General features: G+C 55.3%; 4 protein-coding genes across 4 annotated transcripts; all 4 read left to right on the forward strand.

Moving 5' to 3' along the window:
• The first annotated feature begins 708 nt into the window (after positions 1 to 708).
• On the forward strand, positions 709 to 10,956 carry LOC138734235 (ATP-dependent RNA helicase DDX25-like). Its single transcript, XM_069881809.1, has 6 exons — positions 709 to 835; positions 1,143 to 1,272; positions 2,037 to 2,274; positions 7,792 to 7,954; positions 8,117 to 8,308; positions 10,240 to 10,956. The coding sequence occupies exons 1-6, from the start codon at positions 709 to 711 to the stop codon at positions 10,299 to 10,301; spliced, it is 912 nt and encodes a 303-aa protein (XP_069737910.1). The 3' UTR covers positions 10,302 to 10,956.
• On the forward strand, positions 2,409 to 4,263 carry LOC138734192 (V-set and immunoglobulin domain-containing protein 10-like 2). The gene is given in 6 exon segments (XM_069881767.1): positions 2,409 to 2,440; positions 2,557 to 2,690; positions 2,838 to 3,119; positions 3,349 to 3,469; positions 3,471 to 3,790; positions 3,878 to 4,263. Coding segments are annotated over 6 exon segments (1,275 nt in total).
• On the forward strand, positions 4,753 to 5,671 carry LOC138734194 (centriolar and ciliogenesis-associated protein HYLS1-like). The gene has a single exon (XM_069881768.1). The coding sequence runs from the start codon at positions 4,868 to 4,870 to the stop codon at positions 5,669 to 5,671; it is 804 nt and encodes a 267-aa protein (XP_069737869.1). The 5' UTR covers positions 4,753 to 4,867.
• Positions 10,957 to 20,093: 9,137 nt separating the features above from the next.
• Positions 20,094 to 21,316, forward strand: LOC138734236 (V-set and immunoglobulin domain-containing protein 10-like 2). The gene is made up of 2 exons (XM_069881810.1): positions 20,094 to 20,538; positions 21,033 to 21,316. The coding sequence occupies exons 1-2, from the start codon at positions 20,406 to 20,408 to the stop codon at positions 21,314 to 21,316; spliced, it is 417 nt and encodes a 138-aa protein (XP_069737911.1). The 5' UTR covers positions 20,094 to 20,405.
• Positions 21,317 to 21,329: the final 13 nt, after the last annotated feature.

The raw sequence follows: 21,329 nt of genomic DNA on the forward strand, positions 1-21,329 counted from the left end.
CACCATTAGCCAGCGAAGGGCCCCATAAGCCAAAGCAGAGCCTTGCTGCCCGGCAAAGCACCCCACTAGCCATCGTAGCGTCCTGCTAGCCAGCACCATCTCCTTGCCCTGGCCAATCCAGCATCCCAGTAGCCCCTAAGCGGTCACATTAGCCTGTCTGTGGCTGCTCTAGCTACTCCCCACGCCCACAGCCAGGACACCCCCTCATTAGCCCATAGACATTCTCACTAGCCATCCTGCTTGCTGCCATAGCACATCACTAGCCAATACACGGTCTGGGCTGGAAAGATGCCCCCTGTTGGGGGCCCTGGGGGCTCGTGGGGGGCCCGGGGGATGGGGCTGCTCACGGCTTGGTGCCCCCAGTGCCCGTCTCCAAGCCCTTTGTGCGGCCGACGGCGGCAGTGGCGGCGGAGGGGGCGACGGTGGCCCTGACGTGCTCTGTGCGGGAGGGGACCAAGCCGCTGAGCTTCTCCTGGCAGCACCGGGAGCCCCGGGGGGGTCCCCTGCCGTCCCCCATGGGGATGGGGGGCTCCGGGGCAGAGCTGCGCCTGACGCCCGCCAACCGGAGCCACGCGGGCTGGTACGCCTGCACCGTGCGCAACCAAGTCAACAACTGCACCAGCGAGCCCGTCTACCTGGACATCATCTGTGAGTGGCCTCACCTTCCCGGGGGGCTGTGAGGGCATCCTCAGGGCTGGAGATGCCACCATGGCCTGGCCATGGCGACCAAGCATCCAGCCACCTGGCTACTATGATGTGGCTGTGACCACCAAGCACCCTACCACCATGGTGGCCCCGTGGTACAGCCATGGCCACCACGTGCAGTGCCACCGAGGTACCTCCTCAGCCACCGCGTGGCCTGTCTGTGTCCATGGTCACCACGCACTGTGCCACCTCCACAGCCACCAGGCCAGCATGGTGTGTCCATGGCCACCATGCCCTACGGCACCATGGGGCCTCCACGCCCACCACCCACCCCGGGACGTCCATGGCCACCACGGTGATGTTCACAGCCACGATGGTGCACGTTTTCTAAGGAGACTTCCCAGCCTGGTTCCCCACCAGAGGGAGGATGCCCCAGGTGTGGCTGTGTCCCCTCTCTGGGGATGTCCCGATGACTGAGGGTCCCCATGTCACCGCAGATGGCCCCGATGAGCCAGCCATCAGCGTGGAGCCCTTCTCCCCTGAACAGGGGGTCTTCTCGGCGGGCGAGAGGGAGGACGTGGTGCTGAGCTGCCTGGCTCCCTCCAACCCCCCTAGTCGCTACGTCTGGCTCGTCTGAATCGCTTGATTGGAAAAGACCTTTGAAATCACTGTGTCCAACCATCCCTGTCCATTACTAAACCAGATCCCTGAGCACCTCATGTGCCCGGCTTTTAAACCCCTCCAGGGATGGGGACTCGGCCACCTCCATGGGCAGCCTCTGCCAGCGCCCCAGAACCCTTTTGACGGAAACATTTTTCCCAATACCCAGGCTAAATCTGCTCTGGCGCAATTTTAGGCCATTTCCTTTCTTCCAGTCACCTGTCCCCTGGGAGAAGAGCCCAGTACCCACCTCACCACAACCTCCTTTCAGGGAGCTGTGATTTATAAGGTCTCCCCTCAGCCTTCTTTTCTCCAGGCTAAACAACCCGAAGCCCCTCAGCTGCTCCTCGTAACCCTTGTTCTCCAGCCCCTTCCCCATCGTCCTGATGGCTGGCATCCTGCTTCCCTGGCCTTTCCCCCTCTTTGCTTAGCTTTGAGTGAATTGGTCTCCAAAGGACCTGAATGCGCAGCAAAAGAGAGTCCCTGTGATGCTGAAGATGCATCCAGGGAAAGGTGAGCCCAGGGACCCGGCTTTCTGTAAAACCGTATCTGTGAAACACACAGGAAGACTTTTATTTCGCTTACCTTTACTCTGCCCAGTTACAGCCCTTGGATTGGTTTCTCTTGAAGGCAACACAAAATCAACTGAAATGAGCTTTTATCTCTCCGAGCGAGCAGATCTGGGCAGCTGTGGCTCCTCTGGGCTGACCAGTCCTTTTTCCCTGCTCTAGGGCTCTCCCCAAGGACTGCCAGATGTTGCTGTTTTCCGCCACCTTCAAGGAAGCCGTGCGAGCGTTCGCCATGCGGATTGTATCCAATGCCATCGTGATAAAGCTGCGTGAGGATGAGCTTACCCTGAGCAACATCAGGCAGTACTTCTTTATATGCGAGAGCCAGGAGGAGAAGTACAGAGCCCTCTGCAACATCTACGGCTGCGTCACCATCGGCCAGGCTGTTGTCTTCTGCCAGGTAACGCAGCTCCGCCTGCCTGGGGACAGCACTGGGTTTGCAGTCAGTGACAACAGGAATGGTTCCTTTTCCAGTATGCATGTGGAGGGCTTTTCCCCAGATCCTCAAAATCATGGAGCAGAGCCCAGGGAGGGATGGGGACCGCGTTGCCAGCACTGAAAGGACAGTGATATGGCAAAGGCAGCTTTTAAAAGCATCTCTCCTACCAGCTGGGACTGCCTTTGCCGGGCTTCCACGGTCACCAGTACACCCTGTTTTTCCTTGCCCTTTGTGACACAACAGCTCCCAGGTCCACACCGGCCAGACCTACGCCATCTCTGCCATCACTCGCGCCCAGGCGGGCACCTACACCTGCCTGGCCGAGAATACCCACCTCCAAACCCGCACCCAGGCCACCACCGTCCTCACTGTCTACTGTAAGTAACCCTGGAACAGGGGCAGCCCCACGGGTGCCCCTGGGGCGAGATAGACCAAGGCAGCTTCTGGTGAGGATGTAGGTGTGAAGGGCAATGTGGGAGGAGGGTAACAGCCCGGCGTCCCCCAGCTCTGATGGTCTCCTGCAGATCCACCACCCGGCAGCCCCACCTGCTCTGCCCTGGCCACCGGTGACCTGCGGGACGTGGCCCTGCGGTGCCGCTGGCCGGGGGGCCTCCCCCTGGCACGGCTGCGCTGGGTGGGCCCCTGGCCTCCCGTGAAGGAGGATGAGGACGAGGTGGCATCAGGGTCGAGTCTTTCCATGGCCACCAGCATCCAGCCAGGGGCGGCCACCAGGAACGGCAGCTCCTTCTCCTGCCTGGCCTCCCACCCCGCGCTGCCACGGGGGGCTACGTGCGGGACCACCCTGTGTGAGTGCCCGTGGGTCGTGTCCCCGCGGAGAAAAACCCTTTGTGACGCCCCGGTTGGTGGAGCCGCCGTGACCCTGTGCCGCGGCCACCCCGAGGGACGCGTGGCCGGGCGCTCATCACCCCAGGCGACCCCAAGCTGGGGGTGCCCGTGGCACAGTCGCCCGGGGTGGCTGTCAGCCTTTTGGGGGACGCTTTGGCATCCCCGCCCTGATGCCTCTCCGTCCCACAGGGGTCCCAGCCGACGGCCCCTCCTGCGCGGTGGCGGTCACCAAGGGTAACGAGTACGTGACGCTGCGGTGCCGGTGGGAGGGGGGGACGCCGCCAGTCACCCTGTGCTGGCAGGTCTCCGTGGCTCCGTGCCTCTCGCCGTACAGACGTCCCCAAGCTGGAGGCGGAGAGGAGCGAGGTGGCGGTGCTGGAGGGCGGCGAGGCGCAGTTGGCGTGCCGGTGGCAAGGCAGCGGCACTGACCTCGGAGCCACCGTGGCTTGGTACGACCCCAGGGAGCGGGAGGTGACGTCGGGGTCGGCCAAGTACCAGCTGGAGCGGGGAGAAGCGTGGCTCAACCTCACCATCTGGGAGGCCGAGTGGCCGGGGGACAGCGGGATCTACCGCTGCACCGCAGCCAACGCCGTAGGCACTGCCAGCCTCCCCATCCGCCTCCGCGTGGATCGTGAGTCCTGGGAAGCAGGGGTGGGGGGGTGGTCCTCGAGGTGGGTTTGGGGGATTCAGCCGCTCTTGCCGGGCGTTGTCCCCGCAGGGTACCCGGCCCCCCCCAACGTCACCATCAGCAAGCTGCGGTACACGCGGGCGCGCACCGAGGTGCGGCTGGAGTGGCGGACGCAAGGTGCTGGCAACCTCACTGGCTTCGTGGTGCAGCGGCGCCGAGCCAAGAAACATCCCCGGCGGGTGCTGGGCCCCTGGGAAACGGCCGCCGGTGACATCGAGCCCCACTCCCGTGACCGGCGCCTGGGGGGGCTGGACCCAGCCGTGATCTATGCCTTCCGTGTCCTGGCTGTCAACCACAGAGAGCCATCGCGGAGCCCTTTCCATTTTCACACCGTGCTCAGCCAGCATCAACACTCCAGAGAGCACGTGAACGGCTGCCATTCATCCCGCCGCACCATCTGCTCCAGTGTTTCATAACGGCACCCTGCAAACTTGTGGTTTTTCAAACCCGCTTTGCAGCACAAAGTATTCTTAGGCCTGTGGAGCAAGTGGAAACTATGTCCGGATCCCCTTTCACAGCAGGGCTTGAGGTTTACTGTAACCAGACTCAAACAGCCCTCAGGCTACCGTAGACAACACCTAAAAGTACCGACTGAGCCTTTTCCTTCTCGGAGGCAGGAAAACGCCCTCTTGGATGCCCCTGGGTTAAATCGGGACCAGATACTACCATGTTTATAAAAGAACAAGGGAAGCCTGATCTGTGAAGGTCCCTTCCAACCCAAAGCATTCTATGATTCCGACACCGTTATGACTGCTCGGCGCTCACAGGTTGGGCTGAACCTGTCCTGTCTTTGTCCATTATCCCCTTCATACTTTGTGTAATTCAAGCAGGAATTTGGGGGTTGCTTTACAGCTGTGCTGTGCTTCCATCTGCTGTAGGGAAAGGGCCTTTCGCTGGCAGCGGGAGGTTTGGAATTGCAGCCAGCATTCCCAGGGCCCCAGAGACCAACCACCACCTAAATTGCACCCCTGACCCCCAGGCACTGAGGGTCCAAGCCCTTGATCTCTTCAGCCAGCTTAAATGTGCCACGATAAATTAACTGCAGTTTATTTTTTGCAGGATCCACCCAGTCTGGCAGAAACTAAGGAGATGTGGGGACCGGAGCGGTGTATCTGGGTCACTCCGGCAGCTGAGGAGCAAGCACAGCCCAACGATGATCTCTATGCCCAGGCCTCTCTCGGTCTAGGGGTGCAATCAACGCTTCTGGCATTTCCTGAGGATCAGAGGGGAAGCAGGAGGATGGTCATGAAAAGAAAGGTGCTGAGGCACAGACCTGATGGAGGAGTGGAGGTCTTTGACGAGTCGGGGAGCAGCACCAACACCCGGAGCCTGAGGCAGAAGATGCTTCATCATAGGCCAAGCCCAGAAGACAGCATCTCTGAGGGGGAAATAGAGTCAAGCAACAGCTCCCATCCTTGGTGGCCCCGCAGGGACAGCCCCTGCTTTCTCCCTGCGGATTTGGGGAGCCAGAGCTCTCATGATTCTCATTACAGAGCTGCAGCAGAACAACCCAAGTCCTTCATTCCTCCGCGGTTCGAGCTGCTGGGCCGTAACCGGGGGAAAACTGACTGCGTGGCCAAATATGTTGAATATAAACGAGATTGGGAGAAATTTGGAATCCCAGGGGAGGATCGGTGGAAAGAAGTGCGCTGGGGCATCCGGAAGAAGATGCTCTGTGAGCCCGAGCTGCCCCACCGTCCGCAGCACCTCCCCATCCCCAACAACTACACCGTGCCCACGGAGAAGAAGAGAGCTGCCCTGTGCTGGAAGGTGCGCTGGGACCTGGCCAGGGGCCTCCTGCCGGAGAAAACCACTCCCTGGTAGCACCTTGAGCCCTGCTCCTTGCCTGTGAGCCGGGAACTGAGCACCAGCTGCTTTTATCCGCCTCAAAATTCTCGACAATTTCTAAAAATTCCTTTAATAAAGTTTGTGAAAAGACTTATGGTCTGTGGGCTATTTTATAGAATCATGGAATGGCTTGAGTTTGAAGGGACCTTAAAGAACATCCAAGCTGGCCTTGAACCCCTCCAGGGATGGGGCAGCCACCCCTGCTCTGGGCAACCTGGGCCAGGGCCTCCCCACCCTCAGAGTGAAGAATTTCTTCCTAATGTCTAATCTAAATCTTCCCCCTTCCAATTTAAAACTGTTCCCCCTTGTCCTATCCCGGCACTCCCTGATTAAAAGCCCCTCCCCAGCTTTCCTTGAGTCCCTTTCAGTACTGGAAGCTACTCTAAGGTGTCCTAGGAGCCTTCTCCAGGCTGAACAACCCCCACTCTGTCAGCCTGCCTCATAGCAGAGGTGCTCCAGGCCTTGGATCATCTCTGTGGACCTCCAGGAGTTGGGGGTTCCTCACAGGGTGGGGGGTCTCTCCTGGGATGAGATGTGGATTCCTCCTAGGTGTCGAGAGCTCCCTCCCGGCATCTGGGGATCCCTTATAGGGTGGGGTGGGGGGAATCCCTCCCTGTTTGCATGCTCTGCCCAGTTTTGGAGGCCTCATCCAGGTTTAGGGGGTCCCATCACAATTTGGGGAGACCCCTCCTCATGTTTGGGGCCCCTCCTGGGATGCAGGGTTCTGTCATGGTTTGGGGTGATGCTTCCCAGTATTTGGGGCTCCCTCACAGGTTTTGGGGTCCTTCCCACAGCTTCAGGCTCCCTCCTGGCATCTAGGGCTCCCTCTCAGGATCCAGAGGGTCTGTCCTGGGATTTGGAGGATCCCTCCTGAATCGAGGCTCCTGCCCAGTTTTGGAGGCTCAATCCTGCGTTAGGGGGTTCTGTCATGGTTTGGGGAGATCCCTCCCATGTTTTGCAGACCCTCACGGTGCTTGGGGCTCCTCCCAGTTTGGGGTGTTGCTCCTGATGTTTGAGGCTCTCTCCTGGGTCCTTCCCGGAGTTTGGGTGTCCCTTACGGAGGGGGAAATCCCTCCTGGTTTGGTTTGGCAGTCCTACCCAGTTTTAGGGGCTTCCTTCTGTATTAGGGGATACTATCATGGTTTGGGGACATCCCTCACAGGGTTAGGGTTCCCTCCTGGTATTTGGGGCTCCCTTCCAGGATTCACGGGGTCCTTCCTGGAGTTTGGGGCTCCTTCCCTGGTTTTCGGGTCCCCCCCTGGGATTCAGGGGGTCCTCCTGGGGGTTTGGGGCTGCCTCCTCATTGTTTGGGGAGATCCCTCCTGGTGTTTGGGGCTCCCTTCTAGGGTTTGGAGAGATCCCTCCCGGTTTGGGGACTCCCTCTTGGCTTTGGAGCCGCCTCCTGGGATGAGAGATGGATTCCTCCCAGCACTTGGTGGGCCCCTCCTGGGATTTGGGGGGCAGCTCCCAGGCTGGAGGGGAGGCTCCCTCCTGGGATTTGGGGGTCCTTTACAGGGTAGGGGGATCCCTGCTGATTTGGGGGTTCTGCAAAGTTTCGGGACTCCTTCCCAGGTTTTAGGAATTTCTTACAGGGTGGGAAAGGCCCCTCTGGGGACGGGGCTGGATCCCTGCCCGCTGGGGCCCCTCCGGAGAGAAGAGCAACAAAGCTGGTGAAAGGGCTGGAGAACAGGCCTTATGAGAAGCGGCTGAGAGAGCTGGGGGTGTTTAGCCTGGAGAAGAGGAGGCTGAGGGGTGACCTCATTGCTCTCTACAACTACCTGAAAGGACGTTGTAGAGAGGAGGGTACTGGCCTCTTCTCCCAAGTGACAGGGGACAGGACAAGAGGGAATGGCCTCAAGCTCCGCCAGGGGAGGTTTAGGTTGAACTATAGGAAAAAATTTTTCACAGAAAGGGTCATTGGGCACTGGAACAGGCTGCCCAGGGAGGTGGTTGAGTGTTAAAAAGCACCAGGAGGTCCCTCGAAAGGAGCGGGAGACTCAAACCAGGGGGAAATAGCAGTGAAGGGTTGGCTGGGAGGGAGCAGAGCGGTGGGAGGGCTGCTGCGGAACCTCAGCCTGCCTCTCGCCACACCTCAGACTCGGAGGAGTGCGAGCTGGCTGGCGGCGGAGATGAGCCAGGACGGGCACCAAGTGGCGATGCTGACAGCGGAGCTGACGGTGCCGCAGCGGGCCAACATCATCCAGCGCTTCCGCGAAGGAAAGGAGAAGGTCCTCATTGTCACCAATGTCTGCGCCAGAGGTACCTCTGGAAAACCCAGTGCCCCTTGCAATTCCGAAGGGGGTGAAACACACCTCCTGGCATCTGCTGCTTCTGGTGGCAGCATGGCTTAAGGCAGGGATCCTACGGGATATGTTGGGCCCAGGGAGCCTTTCCCGCAGCCCTGATCTCACTGTTTCTCAGGGATCGATGTGCAGCAAGTCACCATCGTGGTGAACTTCAGCCTCCCCACCTCTCGGAGAAGAAACGAGCCAGATTTTGAGACCTATCTCCACCGCATCGGGCGAACTGGACGCTTTGGGAAGAAGGGCATCGCCTTCAGCATGGTGGAAAGCTGTAACGTGGGGCTTGTGCACAAGATAGAGGAGTATTTCCGTAAGCATTCACATGTATCTGCCTCGCTGGGATAGGTTCTGGGACTGGTGATCTCCCTTCAGCTCATTTCCCATCTGCAAAGGGACCTTATTGGGCTGCTCTTCTCCCTGGGCGTGTCTTACTCGGCACAGGCACCAGGTGGAGCCTCCCTTCTGTCCCCCTTGCCCTTTGAGGGGGTTTTTATCCATAGCAGACGTTTTCAGGGAAACAGAATCACAGAATGTCCTTAGTGGGAGGGGACCCCCAAGTCTCATCAAGTCCAACTCCTGTCCCTGCACAGGACAACCCCACAATTCACACTGTGGGGCTGGGGGCGTTGGCCAAACACTTCTGGAATATTGTCAGCCTTGGGACTGCTTCCCTGGGAGCTGTTCCTGCGCTCCACCACCCTCTGGGGGAAGAACCTTTTCCCAATGTCCAACCTAACCCTGCCCTGGCATCTTCCTGCCATGCCCTCATGTCCAGAGGGAAGAGCTCAGTGCCTGCTCCTCCTCCTCCCCATTGAGGAAGCTGCATAGCGCGATGAGGTTTCTCTTCAGTCTCATCTTTTCCAGGCTGATCAGACCAAGGGACTTCAGCCACTTCTCATACACTTCCCCTCTAAACTCTTAAACTCTGTGCCCTCCTCTGGACACTCCAGCAGCTTTAGATCCTTTTTATCCTGTGGCTCCCAAACTGTCCCCGGTGCTCAAGTGGGGCCCCAGTGCGGAGCAGAGCGGGACAATCCCCTCCCTCGCTTGGCGAGCGATGCCGTGCTGGATGCACCCAGGACGTGGTTGGCTGCCAGGTCACTGCTACCTCGTGGCCGACTTGCCATGGACCAGAACCCCCTGATCCCTTTCTGCAGGGCTGCTCTCCAGCCTCGCGCTCCCCGGGCTGTCCGTCCATCCGTGTCCCAGGGACAGAACAAGGCCCTCGCCCCAGTTAAACTCCCTGCGGTCGTGATTGCCCATCTCTCCCGTTTGTCTGATCCCTCTGCGGGGCCTCTCTGCTCTCTGGGGTGTCAGCAGCTCACCCACTTCCATGACATCCCCAAACTGAGTTATTAAACCTTCCAGTCCCGCATCCAGGTAATTTCTGAGAATGCTGAGGAGCGCTGGCCCTGGGATGAACCCCGCGGAATGCCACTAGGGACTGGTCGCCAGCCTGATGTGACCGCAGTCACTGTGACGCTTTGATCCAGCCCCTCAGCCCGTTCTCCCCACCCAGCACTGTGTGTCCAGCTGGCCACTGGGCCGTTTGTTCAGTAGCCTGAGATTTTGTGTGTGACTTGCCAGGGCCTTCACAGGTACCTGGTTTGCCTCAGCACCGCTTTTCACTTCCCTCCTTCAGGCATTTTATCTGCCTTTTCCCTGTCCCAGGGCAGCTGGTACCTGGCTGAGCTCAGCCCGGTTGTGGGAGTGAAGTCAGCCTTGGCCAAAGCAGCCCACTGCGGGATTCCCGCGGGATGAAAATCCAGCGGAAGAATGCCCAGACTTTTGCTTTTTAACGCTGTGACGTTGGGATTTGAGGGCTGGGGGTGCCTGATGAGATTAACGAACCTCCCCTGTCCTGCATCGGTTTGGAGGTGGGAGGAGAGGGTGGGAGCGGCTTTGGAAACCGATTGGGACATGCTGCTTCTGGCTTGGGACCTCTCACTTTCGGACAAGGTGCTTCTGGCTTAGGGCTCCTCTCTCGGACACGCTGCTTCTGGTTTGGGGCACTTCTTGCTTTCAGAGTCCAGGCCACTGCACTCCCTCACTTGGCACTGTGCCTTCTCCCAGTTTCCTTGGCTGTTGCTTGAGGGCCGTGGACTGGAAATCCCACCCACACAGGAGCGTTCCCACCCATGCCTGTGCATGCAAGCGGCACAAATGCCAGCTCACCGGCGGCCGGGCTTTGGTTTTACCAGCTCGTGCCCAACACTGGCAATTTTTGTTTCCTTCCTACAGAGACCAAGATCAAGGAGCTGGACCCAGATGACATGGATGAGCTCGAGAGGCTGGAAAACTGAGTGAGGACCAGGGGTGTGCTGCCCCCCCGTCCCAGTTTTGGTTCAGGAACAGAAGGAAAAGTTACAGGGGAAGATGTTCCAGTTCTCTTAAGAGTTTCCCCACATAGTTTGGCTTTGTTGGGATGCTGGGAGGAGGCAGGGGAGCCCTCAGCCCCAGCGGTTCTTGTCCCTGGTTTTGTTCTGGTTCTGTGGCCGAGGTTTTCAGAGCCCTGGCTCTGCAGGGTGGGAGGAATCCCCACGGCGCTCGGCTTGGGGTGATGCTCCTCAGCGGCACCTCTGGATGCGCTCAGAGTGGTCAGGAAACGGGGAAGCAGCAGGAGCTGGCTCCAGAACTCCGCTGCTTGTCTCCAGGCAGCAGCGACAGGTACCTTTCTGCCACAAAAACCTGGAGAAAAAGCTCAGAAAGAAAGAATGGGGAGAAAAGCGGAGTTGTTAGAAAACGGAATGACGGGCTCTCGCTAGGTGGCGGCAGGAGCTGCTGTCGCGGAGCCCGAGTGGAGCAGTTTGGGGACTGGAAGAGCCGGGAGCTCGTGGGCTGCTGGGCAGGGGTCAGGGGTTGTCCCTTCGCTGTCACCAAGCCTGTCTCTAACAGAATGGAATTAAATCCTTGCTAGGGTGGTGGTGTTCCTCCTGTGCAACAGGAATTTGGAATTTATCCCTACGCTCAGTGCAGACGTGTTTTTATTGGCTCCAAGTGTTGACGGTTGTGTCCTTAGCCACCAACATCCCCTGCTCCCCTTGCTTCAGCTTTCCCAGTTGCTTTACAAACCTGACCTGTCCAGGCAGAAACTGTGCCCGGAGCCGTCTGGCAGCAGCTCGGGGAGCAAAGCCTCAGCTGGCTCTGTAGCCCCCCCGGCCCGGCTTTACCCCACAGTGGGCGTTCGATCCCCAAACCTCTTTGCAGGCAGCCTCACACTCTTGGTTTGCTCCGGATGAGCCCCTTCCTCAGTGGACACAGGCTCTGGGGGTGGGATCTGGCCCGCAGACCCCTCTGGTTGGGGCGCTCCCCCTGCGTTGTGTTACAGCCTGGCTGCCCCCATGAATGTTTTATGGGCTGGGGCTGCTGTGGAGAGGGAGACGAAATATCAAACCCCGCTTGCCGCCCGGCTTCCCCAGCTCCCAGACCCCGCATGCTCCGCCACGGGGCTGTGGGAGCCTATTTTCCCTTCCTTTGGCCATAAAACAGAGGCTGGGGGGGTGAGTGTGGGACAGGGATCAACCCCCACCCCTGGGGGATGGAGGCGATGCTGCCGCTCCTTGAGCGAGCGCGCCTGTCCTCAGCCCTGAGATTGCAGGGACCGAGGCCGGTGGCAGCACCAGGTTCCTTCCAGCCCGCACGAGCAGGCTGATAAATAATTAACGGTTAATCAGGGCAGGGCTTAATTCCCCAGGGGAAACCAGAGAAGAGGTTGGTGCGGAGAGCGCAGCCCTGCTTCGCCATCGCTCCGCGCTGCTGGACATGGCGCCATGGCACGAGGCTGGGCAGCGCCGCACTGGAGGGGACCGTGGGCGCTGTGGCTGCTGCCGGTGCTGGCAGGGGGTGAGCAGAGCCCCCGAGCCCCGGCTGCCCGGGCGCAAGCGGGCCCTGACCCCGCTGCCCCCCGGCAGGGCAGCCGCTGGCGGCCGGAGAGGCGGGCTACGAGGAGTGGGCAGTGACGGGGGTTCAGGGCCGTGCGGTGGAGCTGAGCTGCGGGCGTGTGGCGGCGGCACCGCCGGCTGTCGTCTTCTGGAGTTTCGTGGCGGAGCCGGAGGGCTCAGGGCCGCCGCGGGCAGTGGCCGTGGGCTCAGGCAGAGAGGTGGCAGTGGCCCCCGGCGCGGAGACGCTGGGCAGGGTGACCCTGCGCAACGGGACGCTGGAGCTGCGGGAGCTGCGGGCGGCCGCCCAGGGGCGATTCCTCTGCCAGGGGCTCTTCCCGGAGCGTGGGCGACTCCACGTTGGCTACGCCGCTGTCCTCTTGCGCGTCTTGGGTAAGCACTGGCCGATGGCCACCGTCGCGTTCCCGGGGATCCCTGCGCTTGCCCGTGAGCCCTAGAGTCTTTCACAGGCCAGCAGTGTGTGCTGCTGGCCACTGAAGAGCCTGCTAGCCCATGGGAGTCTTCCACTGGCCAGTGTAGCGTGCTCCTGGCCAATGAAGAGCTCAGTAGCCACTGAAGGGCCCCACTACTCACTGAAGCGCGCCACTAGCCAGTGTAGAGCTCTGCTAGCCAACACAGCGGCCTGCAGCCAGTGCAACACTCCACTAAGCAGGAAAGCACCCCATTAGCCAACGTGGCACCCCACGAGCCAACGTAGTGCTGTGCTAGCCAACAGCATCACACTAGCCAACATAGCACCCCACAAGCCAACGTAGCACTGGGCTAGCCAACACGGCAGCACACTAGCCGACATAGCATTCCACTAGCTGAAGTAGCTCACCATTAGCCAGCGAAGGGCCCCATAAGCCAAAGCAGAGCCTTGCTGCCCGGCAAAGCACCCCACTAGCCATCGTAGCGTCCTGCTAGCCAGCACCATCTCCTTGCCCTGGCCAATCCAGCATCCCAGTAGCCCCTAAGCGGTCACATTAGCCTGTCTGTGGCTGCTCTAGCTACTCCCCACGCCCACAGCCAGGACACCCCCTCATTAGCCCATAGACATTCTCACTAGCCATCCTGCTTGCTGCCATAGCACATCACTAGCCAATACACGGTCTGGGCTGGAAAGATGCCCCCTGTTGGGGGCCCTGGGGGCTCGTGGGGGGCCCGGGGGATGGGGCTGCTCACGGCTTGGTGCCCCCAGTGCCCGTCTCCAAGCCCTTTGTGCGGCCGACGGCGGCAGTGGCGGCGGAGGGGGCGACGGTGGCCCTGACGTGCTCTGTGCGGGAGGGGACCAAGCCGCTGAGCTTCTCCTGGCAGCACCGGGAGCCCCGGGGGGGTCCCCTGCCGTCCCCCATGGGGATGGGGGGCTCCGGGGCAGAGCTGCGCCTGACGCCCGCCAACCGGAGCCACGCGGGCTGGTACGCCTGCACCGTGCGCAACCAAGTCAACAACTGCACCAGCGAGCCCGTCTACCTGGACATCATCTGTGAGTGGCCTCACCTTCCCGGGGGGCTGTGAGGGCATCCTCAGGGCTGGAGATGCCACCATGGCCTGGCCATGGCGACCAAGCATCCAGCCACCTGGCTACTATGATGTGGCTGTGACCACCAAGCACCCTACCACCATGGTGTGACGGAGACCAGCTCACAGGGACGTCTTAGAGAGACTAGACGGACTACTGCTCTGGTGGCAAGTAGCAAATCTTTATTCCTCAACCAGAGTTTTTATACTCTCCTGGGAGAGCTTGTCAGTTCCTACCAAGCTTGAGTGCGCTGTTTACATTACGGCTATTCTTACCGTGAGAATACAAGTTATGTAAGTTCTACAAGTGAGGGACTACGTGTCTGTTCAAGTGTGGAGAAGTGGTTATGTGACAAAGGACACGTTAACATGCACGAGATGTGCTGTGCTGAGAAGGCCAAAATGACCTTGACGAGAGCATTATACCATAAAAGTAAGACGACCTTGACGAGAGCATTATACCGTAAAAGGATGTTGTGGTCAGCAGTGAGAAGGAGTTAGTTGGCAAAAAATAAGGAACTTATGTAAATGTAACCAATAAGCAATAACCAATGGTTAATCGTTTATGCTAATGTTAGAGACATAATTAACCAATTAGACTTTGCCAAATGTGCTTATTAATGAACCTGAGCAATATAATGCGTGCCTTCTGATGAATAAATGAAGCTTGCTTATCAATCATATTGGTTGTGCGAGTCTTCCCTCCGGCAAAAAAATAGCAACAAATGGTGACCCCGACGTGATACTGCCCCGACACGATAAAGCCATCTTCACTGGGAACCGCTATGCTTGCTCGGAGCCGAGGAAAGCGACTGGTCTGCAGCCGCCAGTAGATGAAAAAGGACGACTTTGCTGGTCAAAGGTTGACTCCTCGCATCTGGATCGACCCTAAAGAGGGGATCTCGCTGCTCGGAACTGCTGCCTGCCACTAAAGATAAAGGCTCGAAGGACGTTCCGGTAAGGCTGCCAGAGGCTCGAGCCCATAATATAGAGTAAGGTCATGAAGTAAAATAATAAAGTAGTATAACGTCAGGTCATGAAGTAAAACAATAAAGTAGTATAACGTCAGGTCATGAAGTAAAATAATAAAGTAGTATAACGTCAGGTCATGAAGTAAAACAATAAAGTAGTATAACGTCAGGTCATGAAGTAAAATAATAAAGTAGTATAACGTCAGGTCATGAAGTGAAATAATAAAGTAGTATAACGTCAGGTCATGAAGTGAAATCATGGAGTAGTATAACGTCAGGTCATGAAGTAAAATAATAGAGTAGTATAACGTCAGGTCATGAAGTAAAATAGTGGAGTAGTATAACGTCAGGTCATGAAGTAAAATAGTAGAGTAGTATAACGTCAGGTCATGAAGTAAAATAGTAGCGTAGTATAACGTCAGGTCATGAAGTTGAACAATAGAGTAGTATAGAGTAAGGTCATGAAGTAGCATAATAAAGTAAAATAATGGAACGGCAGGCAGCATATGATTTATTAATGTGCTTTTTAGAAAAGCGAAAGATTCAAGATATAGATTTAAAAAAGGAGGTGGCCAAACTGGTCATATATGGAACAGCTAAGGGGCATTTTCAGGACCCCAACACAGTCTTCTGTGTTGAAGAATGGAGAGCATTCGGGGATACTTTATGGGCAGCTGTTATAGACGATGATAAGACAGTCAAAAAATTGTCCCGACCGTGGCGCACCGTAATCAATTGCTTAAAACAGCATCAAGCTGAACAGTCTCCCTGGCAGAAAGTTTTTGAAATGTTAAAGGCGCATGTCGGCTCTAAAAAGCAGAGCGATAATTCCGAGCTGAGTGCTGGATCGTCAACAACTGTACTAACCCCTTACCTCCCTAAACTGGCTGCGCTTGCCTCCGCACCCCCTGACGGGAGGGCCGACAATCCCTTTGATCCGGGTCCGACAGACACCAACAAGGAGCCCGATCTACCCCCTCACTGTCCCTCGGACCAACGGGTGCGACTCAGGAGGGAGGCAGAGCAGCAGGGAGAAGTTGAACTATTGCAAGCTTTGATCTGTGTGCAGCACGGCGGTCTGCGCAGGGAACTAATTAGTGGCGAACTAATAAGGGAGATTCCAAAAACTGTAAGAAGAGAACCAAACCGCCCAAGGTGTCCTAAAACTCCTCCAACATATCCTCTCTAAGAGAGGGAAAAAATATGATGCCTCCGTTATTACAGCATTTTTGAACTGGGTCTGGCGCCATAAATTAACCCCAGGAGCACAAGTCATATTCGAAATTCCCACCTGGGAAGCAATAGGTCATGTATTATGGGATGCAGTGGCCAAAGGAGGCAAGGAGGCAAAATTCGGACCGGTGTGGAGGGAAATAGTGGAGGTGCTGCAGACAATGAAAGGAGAGAGATCAGCAGCTGCAGCGGCTACAGTGGTACTCGGAGCGTCCGGGGCTCCCGTATCGCTTGGCACAGCTCCACAGGCTTTCCCAGCAACCTCACTCTTCTCCCACATGTTAAACATCCCACAACGGGCCCCACTAGAATCTAGCTCATTTAATGTATCTGGTGCTGTCGGCAGAGCGCTCGCCGCCCCTGCGGCTGCATCTAACAAAATTTTTGTAAGAGAGGTGCCAAAAGCGTTATATCACCAGACGGAGACAGATGAAAAGCCGTCTGATAAACCCCAAGAAACTGTGTCAGTGAGGAAAGATGCAGAGCAAGGAGGGGCTGCCTGTCATCCTTCTGCGCCTCCAAAAGAATTAACTCCCGGTAACCCAGATGTGGCAACAACAGGAGATGATACTGCTGGAGCAGCTGCAATGCCCTCGCTTCAAGGGGAGTTGAAAGAGTTAGTGAACGCATTGCAACAATTGGCTATTCAACAGAAGCCAGAGCTGCCATCGGCTCCAGAACCCCCTGCACATAAAAATTACACCTTTATGGATGGATCTAGTCCAACTCTCGCAATTGCCACAAAAACGATTATCAGTGCAATCCTCAGCCAGACCCTGAGATAGAAGAAGCCCATAGCCGAAAATGGAAAGGCATAATCACAAATGCAGTTTCGGAAGGAGATTTCATAACTGTACCAGAAGTATTCCCAGTAATGCATGGTGCAGGTGGTCGATACTGGGAACCGATTGACTGGAGATTGTTGGGGAAACTTAAAGCTGCCGTGATCCAGCACGGCCTTAAATCACAAGTCACGACATCGCTAATACAGCACATCTTTCAATCGCATACCCTCGTTCCGGTGGACATAGGTACCCTAGCAAAATTGATTCTCGCAGCAGCCATCTCGGCACTGCACACACCATCAGCACCTGCCAATCATCCCTTTGATCCAGGGTCAGCAGCCTCCGAGAGAACTTTGATTTATTTTCATCAACGGAGGAGCTGTGACCCTAAACAGCTACAAACTTTTCCTGGGAATTGTTTGCAGGAGGCACATACCAACACAGATGCCTCCGCAGCAACCAGCAGCTCTCACCTCAGAGCAAGAACCAGAGGCAGCGCCGAGATAGACGTGATCACCATCATCACAGTTGTGCTGCAATCATCCGCACTTCACACAATACCATGAAACGTAAAAGGACCATTGGAGGGTAGCTTTACTGCCTTGTAATTAGAATGATTATCAATAATTTGGTTGGGAATCTTTGTAATTAGAATGATTATCAATAATTTGGTTGGGAATCTTTGTTTTACCTGGGGTCATTGATGCCGGCTGTACTGGAATGATTCAAGCAAGAGTATGGATGCTGTCTCTACTAGTGTTATGAACACCATTTCCACTAGTATTAATACCAACAAACAGCCGGATAGTGTATTTAATTTTGTTCAAAGCAGCTGTGTTCCAAGCTGACTCTGTAGAGCATGGCTCACAAAGATTTGAGTCCATAAGAATCCCTGAAATACATTTGTTTTAGTCCCTATAAACTCAGCCTCTTATGTTGAAGGTGTAACCCTTAGTTGTGCACGTTCCACTAATCTTGTGGGGGAGAGATGCGTTAAATGCAATGGGAATAGACATTGGAATTATGAACAAGTGAAAAAAATTGGGTACATTGCAAAATTTAGTGGAAGAGCAAACAGATCATGGGCATACAGTCCCATTTAATAGTCCTTGGAATGCAGCTGTATTTGTGATAATTTACATGACTTTTCTAGACAAACTACAAGAGGCCTTAAATGAGCAGGCAGACAATATCGCCGCTAGATAAGTGTTGCTTAAACAATTAGCCTTAACTTAGTGCACTGTTAATTGCATGATTACCTGTTACAAAGATTGTTTATTTTACCAGAATTGACTGATGCTGGCGTTATGAGAGCGATGCAAGTAATAGTTTGGATGCCTATACCTCCTGACTTTATATCAAAGGGCACTAGAATCACTCATCTAACTTATTTTTCAGCAGTTGTACTCCATGAAGAGACAGAGGCTGTGGTTCAACTGACCAGACCGTGATTCTATCAATACAGAAACTACAAAAGACTACCATAAGTGAAATATTTGTTAGACAATCGATATAAGCCTTATTAGATAATGCATGTACATAATTTAAGTGTTGTATGTTCCCGGTACCAGGTGTGGTTTATATGTCCATAGTGTGGAAAAAAATTGTGGATCCAATAGTGAATTGTATGAATGTATTCAGTTATCTTCGAAATGAGTGGTCGTATGCATGTGTGTTTGAAGCGCTTCAAACGTTTGTAAGACTTAGAAATTGGTTTTGATTAATCTTGAAAATACATCTCTGGGACCTTTCAATCTCAAATGTCCACTAAGCCGGCAAACAGGTAAATTTACCTGGGGATCTTTGGAACGAAAGGCTCCAGAAGGAAAAGTTTTAAAATACCTAGCAAAACATGCAGCTGTATGTGTATGAGTGCACCACTACCCCCACCCCCCGCACCCCCCCACACCCTTCTCCTTCCTTTCTAAGTTTTTTCTTTCAGCCTTGAAGAAGTCCACAGGAATTAATGGTGTTATCTCTTTAGGGGAATGCCAATTTGTGAGAACACTGTGCATTCCAGTCTCGCTGGAACTAGTCAGCGGTTGCTGGGTCCTAGTGCAGACAACCTTTAGGGATAATTGAAGCAATGATAGAGGAAAATTTAAGTGATTCATTACGAAGTGTTCAGTTATTAGGCCAAGGCTCGACAATCATTTATATCCCAATCACAAAAGCATATGCTAAGTGCTGCATGGCAAGTATTTTGAATTTGCACGTGTATCTAATAGATTATCCAGAAAGTACTGCTATCCATTTACCAAGTCATGCCATTATTGAATGTACCCATCAAGTACTAAAAACATTGTTAAAAAAGGGGGGAATCAGGAGAGACACTGCAATACAGATTGATAAAGGTGCAATATGTAATGAATTTTTTGCGATTAGCAAGAGATGATCAAATTGTGCCGAAGTTGAGGCATATACAAACCATGTCATCAAAATTAGAGCAAGTATAAGACAATGTGAAAGTGCTATTGAAAAAGTTATTATGGGCAATGGACACTCTTGGTCAAAGGAGGAATGTTATTTTTAATTGTGTTAATTGCTTTGACAATTATCCTGTGTGTTACAGTTTATACAACGTCAAGTCAATCACATGTTTCACCTGGACACTTTAGTCGAAAAACAAAAAGGCGACGGCCATTCACAGAATTGACTCTCGGCAAAATATGTGGGTCACTTGGGCCAACCAGACAGGCCAAAGGAGCTTTTGTTTATCTATGAGCACACCCAGTGATCCCTTTAGAACATGTTTAATTGGAGTACCTCTTAACAACAGCCATAATGCAACCGAGTTTTTGGGGTGGACGAATCAGTGGAAAACCCCACGGGACGCCAACAACTCGTTATGTAAATTTTCCTCCAACTCCCCTGGTTGGTTGATTAGCCATGTTTGCACCATCAATCCAAATGCAGTGTTGCAAAATCGAGCCACAATAGATTTTTGTTATTAGCTCATGGGCATGGTTGTGAAGATTTTGAGGGCATGTGTTGTATGAATTTATCTGATCACTCAGTATCCATCCATGCACACCTAAAAGAACTTGAAAGCAATATGAAAAAACTCACAGTGGTCACCAGCCCCCTTTGACAATTGGTTACAGTTTTTGGGGATATCCGGATGGATCAAAGAGATCGTTCGTCTAGGAGTTGTCATATTGGTAGTGATTTTTTCGATATTGTTGGTATTGCCTTGTATGTTGAATTGTGTGTAGCGAATGTTGAATAAAGTTTCGCAGTCAGTATGGTTCGTTCAAAAAGAAGACGGGGGAATTGTGGAGAAGTGGTTACGTGACAAAGGACACGTTAACATGCACGAGATGTGCTGTGCTGAGAAGGCCAAAATGACCTTGACGAGAGCATTATACCATAAAAGTAAGACGACCTTGACGAGAGCATTATACCGTAAAAGGATGTTGTGGTCAGCAGTGAGAAGGAGTTAGTTGGCAAAAAATAAGGAACTTATGTAAATGTAACCAATAAGCAATAACCAATGATTAACCGTATATGCTAATGTTAGAGACATGATTAACCAATTAGATTTTGCCAAATGTGCTTATTAATGAACCTGAGCAATATAATGCGTGCCTTCTGATGAATAAACGAAGCTTGCTTATCAATCATATTGGTTGTGCGAGTCTTCCCTCCGGCAAGAAAATAGCAACAGCTGCTCTAGCTACTCCCCACGCCCACAGCCAGGACACCCCCTCATTAGCCCATAGACATTCTCACTAGCCATCCTGCTTGCTGCCATAGCACATCACTAGCCAATACACGGTCTGGGCTGGAAAGATGCCCCCTGTTGGGGGCCCTGGGGGCTCGTGGGGGGCCCGGGGGATGGGGCTGCTCACGGCTTGGTGCCCCCAGTGCCCGTCTCCAAGCCCTTTGTGCGGCCGACGGCGGCAGTGGCGGCGGAGGGGGCGACGGTGGCCCTGACGTGCTCTGTGCGGGAGGGGACCAAGCCGCTGAGCTTCTCCTGGCAGCACCGGGAGCCCCGGGGGGGTCCCCTGCCGTCCCCCATGGGGATGGGGGGCTCCGGGGCAGAGCTGCGCCTGACGCCCGCCAACCGGAGCCACGCGGGCTGGTACGCCTGCACCGTGCGCAACCAAGTCAACAACTGCACCAGCGAGCCCGTCTACCTGGACATCATCTGTGAGTGGCCTCACCTTCCCGGGGGGCTGTGAGGGCATCCTCAGGGCTGGAGATGCCACCATGGCCTGGCCATGGCGACCAAGCATCCTGCCACCTGGCTACTATGATGTGGCTGTGACCACCAAGCACCCTACCACCATGGTGGCCCCGTGGTACAGCCATGGCCACCACGTGCAGTGCCACCGAGGTACCTCCTCAGCCACCGCGTGGCCTGTCTGTGTCCATGGTCACCACGCACTGTGCCACCTCCACAGCCACCAGGCCAGCATGGTGTGTCCATGGCCACCATGCCCTACGGCACCATGGTGCCTCCACGCCCACCACCCACCCCGGGACGTCCATGGCCACCACGGTGATGTTCACAGCCACCATGGTGCACGTTTTCTAAGGAGACTTCCCAGCCTGGTTCCCCACCAGAGGGAGGATGCCCCAGGTGTGGCTGTGTCCCCTCTCTGGGGATGTCCCGATGACTGAGGGTCCCCATGTCACCGCAGATGGCCCCGACGAGCCAGCCATCAGCGTGGAGCCCTTCTCCCCTGAACAGGGGGGCTTCTCGGCGGGCGAGAGGGAGGACGTGGTGCTGAGCTGCCTGGCTCCCTCCAACCCCCCTAGTCGCTACGTCTGGCTCCACAACAGCTCCCAGGTCCACACCGGCCAGACCTACGTCATCCCTGCCATCACTCGCGCCCAGGCGGGCACCTACACCTGCCTGGCCGAGAATACCCACCTCCAAACCCGCACCCAGGCCACCACCGTCCTCACCGTCTACTGTAAGTAACCCTGGAACAGGG

Source organism: Phaenicophaeus curvirostris, unplaced genomic scaffold, assembly GCF_032191515.1.
Source record: "Phaenicophaeus curvirostris isolate KB17595 unplaced genomic scaffold, BPBGC_Pcur_1.0 scaffold_69, whole genome shotgun sequence".
Taxonomy (NCBI): domain Eukaryota; kingdom Metazoa; phylum Chordata; class Aves; order Cuculiformes; family Cuculidae; genus Phaenicophaeus; species Phaenicophaeus curvirostris.

Bases quoted from the DNA above. Each gene is read 5' to 3' on its own strand.
- LOC138734235 (XM_069881809.1), top strand. From the start codon at position 709: ATGGCCTGGCCATGGCGACCAAGCATCCAGCCACCTGGCTACTATGAT. The intron at 1,273-2,036 runs GCTCGTCTGAAT...TCCCTGCTCTAG, and splicing joins CCCCCTAGTCGCTACGTCTG to GGCTCTCCCCAAGGACTGCC. The intron at 7,955-8,116 runs GTACCTCTGGAA...ACTGTTTCTCAG, and splicing joins CACCAATGTCTGCGCCAGAG to GGATCGATGTGCAGCAAGTC.
- LOC138734194 (XM_069881768.1), top strand. From the start codon at position 4,868: ATGTGCCACGATAAATTAACTGCAGTTTATTTTTTGCAGGATCCACCC.
- LOC138734236 (XM_069881810.1), top strand. From the start codon at position 20,406: ATGGGGATGGGGGGCTCCGGGGCAGAGCTGCGCCTGACGCCCGCCAAC. The intron at 20,539-21,032 runs GTGAGTGGCCTC...ATGTCACCGCAG, and splicing joins CGTCTACCTGGACATCATCT to ATGGCCCCGACGAGCCAGCC.